This window comes from Sinocyclocheilus anshuiensis, unplaced genomic scaffold (assembly GCF_001515605.1).
Source record: "Sinocyclocheilus anshuiensis isolate Anshui unplaced genomic scaffold, SAMN03320099.WGS_v1.1 scaffold778, whole genome shotgun sequence".
NCBI classification, from domain to species: Eukaryota; Metazoa; Chordata; class Actinopteri; order Cypriniformes; family Cyprinidae; genus Sinocyclocheilus; species Sinocyclocheilus anshuiensis.
In genome coordinates, this window is record NW_015544177.1 from 801,171 (window position 1) to 816,772 (window position 15,602).

Consider the following 15,602-nt stretch of genomic DNA (forward strand, 5'->3'; position numbering starts at 1 on the left):
TATATAATACCATTCAAAATCTGAGGTCGGTATGATTTATTTTTAAAGAATCAAGATGCATTAAATTGATCAAAAGTGACAGCAAAGACAGACAGTCATTTATATTTTAAATAAATGCTGTTCTTCTGAACTTTCAATTCATCAGAGAACCTTGAAAAAAATTTCAACATTGATAATAATAATTTTAAAAAAAAATTATTGAGTAGCAAATCAACCTTAGAATGATTTCTGAAGGATCATGTGACACTGAAGACTGGAGTTATGATCCTGGAAATTCAGCTTTGCATCACAGGAATAATAAAATTTTAAATTATATTTTAAATGTTTACTTATAATAATATTTCACAGTATTACCGTTTTTGTTGCATTGTTGATCAAGTAAATGCAGGCTTGGTAAGCATGAGACTTCTTTCAAAAACATTAAAAAGTCTTACCGAACCAAAACTTTTGAACAGTAGTGTGTAAAATTTACTTATTTATCTACTATATTTTTGGCATTTTTAATTCAGTTATTACAATTTTGTTTACAATTCATTTTTAAGAAATTTGTATGTGTTAAAATGTTGTCAGTCAAATAATCAAATAATCAGTTGAGAAGGAAATCACAGCAGATATCTCATGGTACTACTGTATATGATTGCTATACTTTTATACACCATGAAATATGAATATGAGATTCATATTTAATGGTATATGAAATTGTGCTTTGTCATCAGAGTCTGTTCACTGCAGTTTTTCTCATTACAATTTCCATTGTACTTTTTTGTTTGTTTTTTCCTGTACACTTTCTATTTTTAATTTTGGCATTTATGAAGGCATCATGTTGTCCATTATTAAATGCCTTTTAAATAGCAAAAAAATACAATTTATTCACACTATAGTTTACCTTGTATATAAATGAGTCTACCTAACAAATCAACATGCTCTATTTTCTGAAGAAAATGAGGGTGATGCAAATATTTTGAAATAAATTATACACCACCTGGTCTCCAAGTGCAAGCTAGCCTCTTTCCTGGTGTTCTGTGCCATTATAAACTCTATTACTGTCTCCTGTGCGGTTCTGGCATCACAACTAAGTAGTTTGTGCTATCAGTGAGCTGCAGCAGATTTAGTCAAGAGAAAAAAAATGTCATCATATTTTCCATATATATTATTCCATATATATACATATAATTTTGTTTACAATTCATTTTTAAGAAATTTGTATGTGTTAAAATGTTGTCAGTCAAATAATCAAATAATCAGTTGAGAAGGAAATCACAGCAGATATCTCATGGTACTACTGTATATGATTGCTATACTTTTATACACCATGAAATATGAATATGAGATTCATATTTAAAGGTATATGAAAGAATAGCAATGCCTCATTATAGAGTCTAAAAACATTTGTATTACTGTGGTAATATGTTCAAAACCATGTTCCCTGTTGAAAAAAAAACAGCATATGCTGGTTAGGTATGTTTTGAAGCATGGCAGCTGGTTTAAGATGGTCCTGAGCTGGTTATGAGCTGGTTCTGACCAGGAGCTAGTTGCTTAGGACCAGCACATGACCAGTTAAGGACCAGCTCAAACCAGCTGCCATGCTTCAAAACATACCTAACCAGTAGATGCTGTTTCAACAGGGTTGTCTTTGTATTTTTATGCATCATCTCATGTTGATTTTTTATTTCTGTTTCTCCATGTTCCCTGACCCTCACACCACCCTTCTCCCCCCTTTCCACCTCAGGATGTGTTAGTGAGTGTGTGTGCTCTGGTGGCTCTTGGCAGCATGTTCTTCATGACCCTGGCCATGATGACTAGACGGAGAGAAAAAGAGTGAAAAAGAGAATGAGAATAATCTCTACAGGTTCTTGAAGGACCAACAGCACCTCGTTTAATAATCTTAAAAGTGCTATAAGCTACTATAATTGGAATACAACACATAAAATGTTCTTACTACCAAACAGATCAATGAAATGGCTGTCTTGAACAGTAAAACTTTGTTTCTGTGACAGTCTGACAGCCAAAATGAACCTGAGCACATGGTACATGTTATCCAATCAAAATTCATATAAATTTTTAGGTTTATTACCAAGTAATTGTCATTGCTCATTTTAAGACTACTAGATTTATGCTTAAAACAAGCAAGTAAAAAACGTATTTGTGCAATTCAGTGGTGAAGCTTTGTGTGAGTTAGCAAAATGGCTAACAGTCCTTAGCAGCTTTAACTGTACAATTTACATAAACATATACAGAGAATCACGCAAATTCACTTCTTTAGCTTTTAAAATGGTATGAACTAATCAGTGAACTTTTAGGAAAACAGTAATACTGTATTTCTTAGGTGCAAAGGTGAGATACTGCCTGAGAACACCCAATTACCACATTAGTGTTGACAGTCTCCTGTGTCCTCTCCTCAAACCTCCTGCTTGTCTGTCGCTTAGAAACTTTCTCTGCATTTGAGATAGAGCTTTTACTCTGTGATCTGACTGGACAGATGATGGCTGAGTACAACTCTAAGCTGTCAAAAGGGTATTTTAATGCTCTGGCTACAGATTAAAAAAGACTATTCAAAAAAGCAACCTCAAAGTATATAAAGTCTGAGTCACTGCATTTACAGCAAGTATATTTAATTCATGGTGCCCACTGTTGTGGATTTATGCACATATTAATAGTGCTGGAGTGCTCTAAACTTAGGCTGAAGAAACATTTATGTTTAATGCTCAGTTAGGGGCTGGATGCTAGGGTATACCCATTCATACATTCATTTATTTACTCTTCATTCTATTATTTATACACATAAACGCACATATATACTTGTAAAATTTTGGTTGCTCTTACAAAAAGAGTAGGATACATGTTCTTCCCGTGTGGCTTTCAATTTGCTCATGTTGCAAAATGTCCACAGAGATCTGTTTGCTGACTCGAGGCAGAAGAACAGCCAGCGTAAGAGCTGACACGTACTGTCGTCTGTACTCACTCTCTGTGGACCATTTCAATGAGGTGTTGGAGGAGTACCCCATGATGCGACGCGCCTTTGAGACTGTAGCCCTCGATCGGCTTGACCGCATAGGTGAGAGCTGTCAGTTCAATAGGCCTACGTTTTTCACAGCTGCTCTGAGATGCCCTTGAAGAGTGGAGAGTTTAATAAGCGGTCACATCTTGTCCCTTGCTTTTATTCAAAATATTCAGTTTGAAATAAATTTTTACTTACATAATGTGATGTATTATAATTGAAACAGGATATTCTATTAGAAAAAATTGGCTATTGGTGAACATTTATCCAACAACCCCTGTTGCTTAAGTCAGGGGTGTCCATACCTGCTCCTTGAGCACCACTTTCCTGCAGAGTTCAGCTCCAGCACACCTGCCTGGAAGTTTCTAGTGATCCCAAATGTGTTGATTAGCTCATTCAGGTGTGTTCCACTGGGGTTGGAGCTACACTCTGCTTGAAGGTGGCTCTCCCGGAGCAGGATTGGACACCCCTAACTTAAGTGATGACGGTGGAAAAAGAAAGATGAAGCAGTAACACCAGTAAATTTTGGTCAGTTTTTATTTCATGTTGATAAGGTGTGTAAGGTTATCATTTTAATAACTGAAATAATATTTGATTAATAGCATGCTCTGAACTTGGGATTTACAGTTAACTTTGATAAATGGAGATGTCTGCACTCATTTGCATGTATTAGCCCTGGAATTGCCAGTTGGAGCAAGGAACCATTCCATATTAATCAAATTAAATAAACATGTTAATCTTCCCAGCCCTACATTTTGACATGTTTACAGTTTAAATCAAAATGCATCCTTGAGTTTGTTATCCATGCATTTCTGTCTTCCTTTATGTCCTCACAGGAAAGCAGAACTCTGTACTCCAGCACAAGGTCCAACGGGATCTCAATTCCGGAGTTCTGAACTACCAAGAAAATGAGATCATCCAGCAGATTGTACAGCATGACAGGGATATGGCCCATTGTGCCCACCTCATGCAGACACCTCCTCCAGCTCCTCACCCAGCACCGACTCCATCTTCTCACACCCCTGTCATCTGGGCACCTCTTATTCAGGCTCCTCTACAAGCTGCTGCAGCCACCACTTCAGTCGCTATTGCCCTAACTCGCCACCCCCATTTGCCCCATACTCTCTTCCGAGCCCCTGTCCCACTGCTTGGCTCGCTGAAAGACCAGCCAGGGTATGTAAAAAGGTTCCCAACTGCACTTTCGTGTACTGCTGCATTTGGTGGCTCCTCCTCAACCAGCTCGCAGTTCAGCTCTTGTATTGAGACCCCAATTCTGGACACACTCAGGACTGAAAGATCATCTACCTCCACACCTCCGCTACCATCCTCCAGCTCTCTGCCATCCACCATCACAACAACAGTCACCACCACCACCTCCAACATCACAGAGTCTTCCTTCTACCCCCATAGACCCCTTGCCTCCCATGGGTCCAAAGACTTCAATATTTCCCAGCTTCATCCTCAACCACAACTTCCTCAGGCCTCTTTCCCCAGCATTGCTGCATCACTTCCTGGGTTCTTCAAACAAGGAGCAATTGGAGGAGAGGCTGTCCAGCTTGCAGTTCCCCCTGCGTCCACCCTTACTCCTTTGATAGCGCACTCAGTAAGTCCCATCCTGACCCAACTGCATTCAGCTCAGCCAAATCCTCAACAAACAAAACCAATTCAAGATTTGAATAAAGTTACAAGGACAGCCTCCCAGTCTTCTGTAACAGAGTCCCCTGTCTGCCCCAGGAGCATTATTGAACAAGTCCCAAGTCCAACAAGTGTCCCGTCCCAACATGCTCAGATTGGTCTACAGCCAGATGTTCTTTCCCAGCTTTCCCAAGAACCATCTGCTCTTGCTTCCCTTGCACAATATGGATCCGGAAATACGTCCCCATGTAGCACACCTTCAGCCTGGAGCCCAACATGCCAGAGTCCTACAGTTGAGAAGATGAGAATGTCCATGCACAGCCACCCTGCTAGCATCTCTGGATCCCAAAGCTCACTACTAAACCCTCAGACACTCTTCCCACCACCACCTCAACCAAGAGAAAGGGGTGGATCTCTAGTTGACTTACCTTACCAAGACTTAAGCACCATTTCCATGTCTCTCCCCACCCCAGGACTACCTGAAAAGTCCAAGCCAGTTGGAAGAGGACCGCAACCACCGGACTTATCCCATCACAGAGGATCTGCTTCAGGTTACTCGCCGCTCCCGTCGCCCCCACCCCTTATAAAACCATTTAGTTCAAAACCTGGTCATGTTGTCCTATCAAGACAAACTTCCAAGTTGTCTATAACTCAGACTGTGTCCTCAGGTGGGTCACCAGCCCATGGATCTAGTGACAGGTCCACCCCTGGGACTCCAAGCTTGCACCCCAAACTCCCGTCGAACTTGTGAGAATGGATTGCACCCTCCTACGATGAGTGAGCAACATTTTTTAATACGTCAGAAACACTGACATTTCTCACCAGAGAAGGAGGGTGTATGTTCATCTACTTGGATTTCTATTAGTCCAATGACTTCCCTATTTGTTATGCCAAAAGAAGGAATGGACTAACAAAACTGACCGAAGAATGAAGGTGTGACTTAAATTTGTCTTCCAAGTTCTGTCAGTAATTTTTGCAATATTATTGTCTGATGTTAAGACTGTATAGGGATATGCAAATTATGACTTCCAAAAAAAAAACAAAGAAAAAAAAAAAGTTACTTCAAAGTAATAATTCTAAAGGATGTATGTATGTTTGTGATTGTGTGTGTGTGCGAGCGACTGCTATTGTCATGTTATAATAGTGTGCTCTTTTTAAAGGAGGGAATTATGCTGGGTCAGGGAAGCAAAGCTACATTCGTCGCACTTCATCAGTCGGGCATCATCTGTCATTGTGAAAGAGCACGCCGTACAGGTCTCTCCGGGCAGGTGGCACAGATATATACACACACAAACACAAAGATGCACAGATACGTTCACACATGCACAAACAAACCTAGCCCTCAACATCCCAATTATCTAGACCTAGCTAGACCTTGACCCCATACATACCTCTTTGCTGACAAAGAGGTACTGCTCAGTATCTATGGCCTTTCCTTTTTGTAACAATACTGCCTTAGTGTCTGGACACCAGGGAACGACACCCTCACTTCCACAACAGAACTGAGAATATTAAGAATGTTTTGCAATCATTTTGTATGTGCTTTGTATGTGAACTGCAGTACTTAAGCAATAAAACTGTATGCTTGGTTTTTGTACATGCACAGAGGTTAAACTGTAAATTGCAGCTTTCTTCCTGTCAAACAAAAGATATTGGATGATTGTGACAATGGCAACGACACTACTATGACGCAGTTAAAAAAAAAAAGCCCACTGCAGTTACCAAAGCTTATGAGTTAAGACCTGTAATTACAATGTCATGTTTGAATTTGGGTTTGTATGTTTAATTTCTGTTTTGCATCTGTTCAAATGCACATTTTGTATAATGCAGTAAGCCTATACCCCACAATTTGCATGAGGTTATATATGCTTTCTGGTTGTGCAATACATGTTTTGGTTAGTATGTATTATATTTCATATCTGTGAAATTAAACATTTTTAACCATTTAAAATGTATTTCAGCAGAGGTACAGCAGACTAAAATAACAAAAACAACTCTGCTAACACAATAGTTAGCCTAGCACCTGCTATGATATGCCATATGTGGCTGGTGGAAAAAGGAGGAATAGTATTTTTCTAAGTGTCCTTCCTTTTGAGCAAAGCTTACACAGGTGGATCATGAAAAATCCCTGCTTTATCCCAGGTTATTATTATATATTGTATAATTTGTATGATTTTATAATACATGTCTATGTATATATCTATTGTGTACAGTGGGTACGGAAAGTATTCAGACCCCCTTCAATTTTTCACTCTTTGTTATATTGCAGCCATTTGCTAAAATCATTTAAGTTCATTTTTTTTCCTCATTAATGTACACACAGCACCCCATATTGGGGTCTGAATACTTTCCATACCCACTGTATGTGTATGTGTTTGTTTTGTTAATCTATATATTCATAATTTAATATATATACTTTCACCATCAGTCTGCAGATACTGTCATTATACATCACTCGGTCCTTCCGCTCTCAATTTTCTTCCATTCTTGCAAGTTGCAATATGCATTTGATTATCATATCATTAATTTAATTTTCAGACCCTGATTTTTTCCCAAGTAAACATCATTCCCTGCACTGAAGTTGGATAAAATTGCAAGGCAAAATCCAAATGAGAGAGGTATATGTGATCATGTATCAAAGCATCAAAGAGCTTTTTGTTAGTATTACAGAGCACAGATTACATTACTCCATAATATTTCTCTTTTTCAGGTCTGAGTGTGTGTATGCGTGTTTTCTGTGCATTTATGTTGTAGCATTTTATAATATTCTGTGCATTTATTATTTATCGTAACCAAAGTGAGGTATCATTAATGATTGTTATACAGTAGTATTTTTAACCCCATTGACATAATTACTGACAGCCTGACTTTAACATTAAGAGGTGGTCAAGTATTGGTGGCCTATGTGTTCATAAAGGATGCTCATTCCTGTTGGTTTTCGAGAATTGTAATCCAAATCAGAATTTATGGTCACTGTATGGCACAATGGTTAAGCCATATGGCATATCTGAGATGGACAAGTTGTGTCATTATGCATCAGTTCATCAAAAAAAAAAAACATTTGTTCTTCCATCCTAACAAGCTTCCTCCTGGAATATGTCCCCTTCGGAACTCATAGGCATATTAGCGCAATATTTTCACATAGAATATGAACAACTGCCGTCAGTTATTATTATATTATTTTATTTTATTTTTTTAGTTGAAAGATGACCAGACTTGCCATATTTGGTCAGTGTTTCACTGTATCATGATTATAATTAGAATAATTATGGTAACAACATGTAACATGACTAACATGCTTCAGATTCAAAATATTACAGAATATAATGTTCATCATGAATACTAAATAATCATGTATGTACAAAAATTCATGAGTATAGCTATATGATATTTCATTTGAACTATGTTAATCGATAAATAGTTGTAAAAAAAAATAATACATTTTATTGTTTTTCTTTGTTAAGTCTGTGTTATTTCCTTTATTTCTCTTTCTCTCTTCCTGACCAGGTTGCATCTTGAGTAAAGGACCACCCTGTATTTTATTAGATTTAAAGCCTATTAGTGTTGTTAACATTTTACCAAATTAATTTATTTTTACCCATTTTAAATACAACAAACAGTACCAAAAAAATGAAAATGTACTGAAAATTAACTCACCCTAAAGCCATCCAAGATGTAGATGAGTTTGTTTCTTCATCAGAACAGATTTGGAGAAATTTAGTATTACATCATTTGCTCACCAATGGATCCTCTGCAGTGAATGGGTGCCGTCAGAATGAGTGTTCAAATCACTGATAAAAACATTACAGTAATTCACAAATGATCTATACAATTCCAATCTATTGATTAACATCTTGTGTTTGTAAAAAAACAAATCCATCATTAAGGCATTTTATCTGTTTAGAGCTGTTTTGGACTGTTTTCACTTGTAAACGGTGGTTGATTTCTGCATATTTCTCTCCTGATTCAGACAAGACGACTTTTTCCACTAGAGAAAGCAATATTACGGATAGAGGATATATTTGAATTTGAAAACGCCTTTTATTATAGAGATGCAGCATTTCACTTTACAAGATGTCAACTGATGGACTGGAGTGGTGTGGATTACTTGTGGATTATTGTGATGTTTTTATCAGCTGTTTGGACTCTCATTCTGACGGCACCCATTCACTGCAGAGGATCCAATGGCGAGCAAGTGATGTAATGCTAAATTTCTCCAAATCTGAAGTGCAAATTTTCATTTTGGGTGAACTATTTCTTTAAAGTAAGAGCAGGCCTTGACATCACGTCAAGTGTACAGTTATTTAAGCTGTACAAAAACAGTCGGTTATGGCGCTTGATGTTGGAAACTGGTATTTGTTATTGTATTATATAATTGACTACCATTAGGTTATAATAAACATACTGCTTTGCAGCACAAATAGTTTTATGTTAGTCGTTCTTCGAGTTGTTTACCTATAGCGGCTAATAATGAATCGGAAGTTTCGCACACTCACGGGAAATTGCTTGCTTCTACATTGAAAAATAAGGTCAATATTGATATATTTTAATAATAGTTCATTACTATTAATATTAATAAATCAAATGTAATTATTGTGACTCTATCAACATGTTTAATCGATTGACAGCCCTAATTTGCTTTTCTGGCATTCATACATCATCTCGAGGCATGGCTTCTGTAACACTGCCACAGATGGAGAGAATCACAAGGTCGCGTCCTTGAAAATCCAATGCACTGTTCTCCCAGCTATTGAGCCTTGATTCCAGCACTTCTGACACTTTCTGTAGCTCCAGTGGGGAACTGAGATAGCATCTCTCACTTCCCCGAGACAGCAGTGGATCACTGTCTTGCTCTCCATCCTCCACTAAACTGGACTGTTTAACCCCTATCAGTATCATCGCGAAACAGAGCATCTAATCTGTATGTTTCGCTCAGATCTAGCGCTCACCAGAGAAGTATTGTCCTTCCTGTGGTGGAACCAAGCAGAGATGGCTTGTGAAGGAGTGCTGGCAGAACACACCAAAGGCTGAAATTATGTTTATGGCAGCTATTACACTTTATCTCCGCACTGGAGCTGATGCTTCGTAATAATTCCACTCATAGCGGCTTGATGTCAGCGAGCTCTGCTGGCGTATCAAAGCCTGGCTAAGCCTCACCCTATTTGCATACAAATTGACCCGCTGATCCCTGTCACTCTGACAATGCAGCCAAGGTACACCCAGACAGCAAGCCCCGCTAATTACAGCGTGATCCCGTTATATTAATGCCAAATGGATCCCTCCCTAGTCGGGAATGAAACCTGATGCTGAAGTTTCCCCTTATTGTCGGCCCTTGTGAAACTTTGAAAAGTTACCCAGTATGTTATGAATTTTAATTGCGCATTAGGACTTGCTGAATCCCTGCATCCGAACAGCTCCTGCACAGAAGATGATAAGTTTTTATTTAGGTCCGTGCACACTCCCGGAGGAATATTCAGGGTACTTGCATTGTGTCTTTTCGCTATCCAAATGAATTAAATAAAATTAATAAATTATGAACGTTTACCTTTTGGTTTTTAATAATGTTCAATGCAGTGTCTTGGATGTCCAATTACACACTGACCCCTAGTGGTCAGTTTAAAGCTTCAACGTATTATTAAATTATCTTCCTTTTGCTCTCAAGGGGTAATTTTGAATATTCAGCTAATTGACTACAGGCCTTGATAGGCAAATAAATCAGAGCTTTCTAATCCACGCTATTAAATGTGCGTATGGCTAAGCATGTAGCACACATTACAATATAACTTCTCTAAAAATATTCAATATTCATTGGAATCAGGTGCGTTTAAAAAAAAAAAGACATTGGATTGATCTAATTGTCAAGATTCTGTATTTTCAATATAGTCCACGGGGTGGCGTTATTGGGATATGCCTTTGACTACATAAAACAGTGAACAAAACGATATGCTGTTTAATCGCTTTCAACAAGAAAAACAACAAAACATACAGAGAAAAATAATGGAATTCCACAATGTCTCGGGATACAAAAAGTTCACTGTAGACACATACAGCACAGTGCTGATGAAAATAATTTTCCGGGGGTATGAAAAGGGATTCAAAGGGTTTGATGCGAGTTTAAGCATATGAGCCACACCACAGCTATTTTTGGGACTTGAATATCTTCATTGGAGGCTGAACAGCTGACAAAATGTTTGCATGTGAAAACATCCTGGAGGCTGGGGGGGGGCGGGGTACAGTTCATGAGGTTGAGCTCAAGGCACCACAACAATGCGCATGGTGTTGGTGTAGCCAGATCCTGGACGCCAGCCTGTGACAACGATGAGAACGTCGCCAGACTTGAAGTACTTCCGGGCTTTGCCTAAAAATCAAAATGGAAGATGTAAATAATAACTCTAGTACAAAGGTAAATGGTTTAAGTGCCTGATATATGATTATCAAACAGTCCTGATCACATCTAAACCCATGTTTTATATTAAAGGCAGGGTAGGTGATTAGGTTCAAAAACATTTTTTATTATGCTGGTTCAAGTCTAAATGTCTTTATATGTATTTATATCGTCTGTGGAAGATGTAGAACCATAAAATGTTCGTCCAATCATATTCCTCGGTCCGAGGGCTACGATAGGCTGTCCTACCTGCCTGTCAACGTATGTATTTGCATACCTCCACTCACCCTGTTCAAGCAGACATGATATGTCATCAGCGCTTTCCATTAGCTATTGCAGACTGAGCAAGAACGGAAGGCATTATTATTTTAATATTATGCGCTTTGTACTGTAATGTGTTCTCACCGGTGAATGAGACGAGGTAATCTGACAGTGTTGCATTCAACCCGCCATCAACGCCGTCTCTCATCGTGTCGCTGGTTAGCCTCTGGTCTGCCTGTGCACGTTCATGTGTTTTGGAGGAGGCGTGGCTTTGGAGAGTGATTTGCAGGGAGGGTGAGATCTTATGCGTTCAAAGCTAGCTTGCTATTGCTTGCCTCTCCGAAATCACCTACCCTACCTTTAACTTAATGTTAAATTGCAGTTTGTGGCTTTTAGTACACGTTTGCTTTTAGCTTTAAGGCTGTTCACAGCAATAATGGTAACTACAAAGATAACAATAACAATAACTATATTACAGTTATACAGTTATGTTGTAAAGTTAGTGGATTCTGATTGGCTGTCAAAGTTTTATCCTTTATCACCTGGAAAAAATCATTCTGAAAGTGATTCCAATGATATCGTCCCTCTGTGTTGTTATTGTTATAGTTGTGGTGTGGACTTCACTATTCGCATAGAATTAAAACGATTATTAAAACTTTATAGTTATAGTTGTGGTTGGAGTTATCATACTTGGCGTGAATAATCCTTAAAGGCCCGTTCACACCAAAAATGATAACTTTAAAGATAACTATATTAGCGTCCACACCAACGTTCTGTTGGTATCACACTAGATGAAGCGCTCGATTTCTCTAGATGTCTCATTACCAATCTCCAGCGCGAAGCTGACACGTAGATCCACATCCTCAGCCCATACATCATTAGCAGGCTTGGTGTAGAGGATGGGGATGACGCCGCGATACAGGTGCAGCTGCCGGGCTGTCTGGCCGTTACGGGTCACAGCCATGATAGGAGCACGTGGCCTGTATCTGGACAGCAGCTGGGCAGACCTGAGGAGACAAAGACAGGTTGACACAAAATATTAGGACAGAATTATTATAGAACTAATAACAATACTAATAATAAGAGTTAATTGATTCTTAATAATATTATTATTAATATTAATAATTATGATTTGCCATGGATAAGATGAGCTCTAATGTTCCCTGAGATTTTCATTGCTAATAGAACATGACTGTGTTTTAGTGTTTTCATGAAGTATGTAGTTTAATATGTAATACATTATAAAATATATATTTAAAAACAACCACAATAATAATAATAATTATTATTATTATTATGGTTATAAAATATTACTAGGTAATAATAATAATCTGATGAATGTTATATTAATATTTTCATTGCTAATATGAATGACTTCATGACTAAAATGACTGTATTTTATTGTTTTCATGTAGCATGTAAATATATATATTTTAAATATTATAAGTATACATGTATTTTAAAAGTTGCTAATTTAATTTAAAACGTAATTAAAAATAATATCAATAATAATTTATTTTATTTACATATCTATAACATTACAGAGCATAATAGCATAATTTTGAAAATGGACAAAATAAATAAAGAAAAAAAATACATATAGAAATACAGTATGTTCCAACTTTTTAAAAACTTTGTTCATCCTAAAGAGATTTATTTTACAATAATCATTAGCTGACTGTACATTATCCCCATTTAATTTGGCTTCCTACCAAATAAATAAACTTAAAAAGTTGGAATTTGATTTGGAATTACTTTAGTAAGTGACTGAGGTTCGTAAGAGGCATAAAACTAACATAGTTATGCATCAAAACGGTCAATTATATAATTTAGCTGCCATTATACAAAATACTTAATAATATAATGATGCAACTGACCAATCAGAATCAAGTATTCCAGACATACATGCAATAAATAGATAAAATGCAAATGCTAGCTTGAAATTGTATCTGCTCTGGTTGGAGTCAGCCGGAAAAACATGCTCCTGCATACAAGCCCCAATGAGGGTGCACGTTTGCCTCTCTACAACCTACTGTGGGACAAGTGAATAAGGAGTTTAAATTAGCCTATGAAATGTCAAGGTTCAGGCCTGCAAAGGTCAGACTGTCTCGCTCGACGCAACGAGATGCATTTCGATCAGCCACAGGTCAAAACGGATAATATATGAGAGTGAAGGAGAGACTGTGAGTAAGTGCAGCTAACTAACCCTACACAAATGATAAAATTAAGTGTTAAATATCTTCTAAACTGGCATAAGAAGATGTGCTTCTTACAATGCATACATATGTTTTACAATCTCATGTGCACGATACGGAGTCGAGGTCACTGTACCTAATATTAGAACCAAGTGTGTGTGTGTAAATGCCACTGTAAGCCTTTAGGGTTATTGAGAGCGTCTCTGACCTGCCAGTCTTGGTGAGCACAATGATGGCACTGGCACAGCACTTAAAGGAAGCTTCCACTGCACCAATGGCCACGGACTCAGTGGGGTCACGGGTCAGATGGGTGGTACGGCGAAGCTCTTCAAATAACTGCCTGTGGAACATAGCGGCCTCAGCTTCACGGGCGATCTGACACAACATGAAGAAATTAGACAAATGAGGACAAGAACCTTATTATTGTATTGCCATTGTGTATATCACAATACTACCATCTGATAACATCACTGGTCTCATGGTACCACCAGAACACTTATGATGGAAGCTCTATTCAGTTTGACAATGATAAAAAACCTTTGCTGGTAAATTTGATAAAAACCTTTGGTAGTGAGAGAAGAAGTGTTGCAGGTCCTCAAAAGCATGCGAGAATTTGTCGCCACACCAACCCTTGTGAAAAAGAACTGAACTTAAAATTGTTGAAAATGTACTCACCCTCAGGCCATCCAAGATGAAGATGAATTTGTTTCTTCATGTGAACAGATTTGCTTTTGAAATTTAGCTTTACATCACTTGTTCACAACTGGAGCCTCTGAAGTGAATGTGTGCCGTCAGAATGAGAGTCCAAACAGCTGAACAACACAAGTGATCTACATGACAGTCCATCAATTAACATTTTGTGAAGTGATAAGCTGCATGTTTGTGAGAAACAAATCCATCAATAAGGCGTTTCAATCACTGTCCAAAATATCAGTCCATAATCAATAATAACGCTTCCTCCAGTGATAAAGTCCATCCCCTGTTGTCCTCTGACATCAAAATCCAGTCATTATTGTTTAGAACTGTTTTGGACGGTTTTCGCTTGTAAACGGTGCTCGATCTGTGCATATTTCTCTCCTCATTCGGATGAGACGACTTTTCACTGGAGAAAGCAATATTGTGGAAAGTGGACTCTTTAAGCTGAAAGAAACGGTTTGAAATTAAAAACGCATTAATGATGGATTTGTTTCTTACAAACACAGAACTTTTCACTTCACAAGACGTTAATTGATGGACTGGAGTGGTGTGGATTACTTGTGGATTATTGTGAAGCTTTTATAAGCTGCTTGGACTCTCATTCTGACGGCACCCATTCACTGCAGATGATCCATTGGTGAGCAAGTGATGTGGTGCTACATTTCTCCAAATCTGTATATTATTAAGAAGTATATTATTTTAAAGTGTATTATTTCCATAATAACTACTCTTTTTAAAAGTATGCTAAAGTGTACTTCTTTTTCACAAGGGTAATAGTTATTTGCACATGTAGACAGTACAATTACAGAAATAGCATTAGCATTTATTTAGTGTTTAATTTTACTAGATGTGCTTTTGGAGTTAAGAGGTTTATGGTGAGATTACACGAATGTTCTGCTTAGCAAGCTAAACATACAGTATATTATTAACATATTAGCATAAGTGCACTTATCAGGCACCAGTCAAGGTAAAGCCAGAATGTGGCGGTCTTGATGGTACCTGGTGCTGTGTGCGCACAGACTCCAGAGGGTATTCACCCTTTGCAGTCTCTCCGCTCAGCATGATACAGTCGGCACCGTCGAGCACGGCATTGGCCACGTCGCTGCTCTCGGCACGGGTGGGGCGGGGCTTCTTGATCATGCTCTCCAGCATCTGTCAGTCAAGGAGACAGTCAGTTCCTGCTGGCTGAACTGAGCCAGCTCATTCGCTTCTGCATGGTATCTGTACTAACCTGTGTGGCACAGATGATTGGTTTACCAATCCTGTTGCAGCGACCAATCATCATCTTCTGAGCCAGGAACACCTTCTCCGTTGGGATCTCAATACCCAGATCTCCACGGGCGACCATGATACCATCACTAGCCTCCAGGATCTCATCAAATCTACACAAATAAAGAAATGCAAATAAAGAAATAATCAGAGCTCAATCTAC

General features: G+C 38.2%; 2 protein-coding genes across 4 annotated transcripts in view; one reads left to right on the forward strand and one right to left on the reverse strand.

The window, feature by feature from the left end:
• Positions 1-5,472, forward strand: part of LOC107696280 (potassium/sodium hyperpolarization-activated cyclic nucleotide-gated channel 3-like) — a 27,657-nt gene extending 22,185 nt beyond the window's left edge. For 2 of the 3 annotated variants that reach the window (XM_016496563.1, XM_016496565.1), the window contains exons 7-8: positions 2,891-3,055; positions 3,835-5,472. In XM_016496563.1, the coding sequence (XP_016352049.1) occupies positions 2,891-3,055; positions 3,835-5,384 (1,715 nt within the window). In that variant the 3' untranslated portion in view covers positions 5,385-5,472. The remainder of the gene's footprint in view (positions 1-2,890; positions 3,056-3,834) is intronic. The other variant, XM_016496564.1, reaches the window with a different exon arrangement.
• A 5,013-nt stretch (positions 5,473-10,485) lies between these two features.
• The window catches only part of LOC107696282 (pyruvate kinase PKM-like), a 16,738-nt gene continuing 11,621 nt past the window's right edge, over positions 10,486-15,602 (reverse strand). Inside the window, exons 9-11 of the mRNA XM_016496567.1 lie at positions 13,683-13,849; positions 12,105-12,286; positions 10,486-10,991 (exon numbers count right to left, since the gene is read on the reverse strand). Coding sequence (XP_016352053.1) covers positions 10,885-10,991; positions 12,105-12,286; positions 13,683-13,849 — 456 coding nt within the window. The 3' untranslated portion in view covers positions 10,486-10,884. The remainder of the gene's footprint in view (positions 10,992-12,104; positions 12,287-13,682; positions 13,850-15,602) is intronic.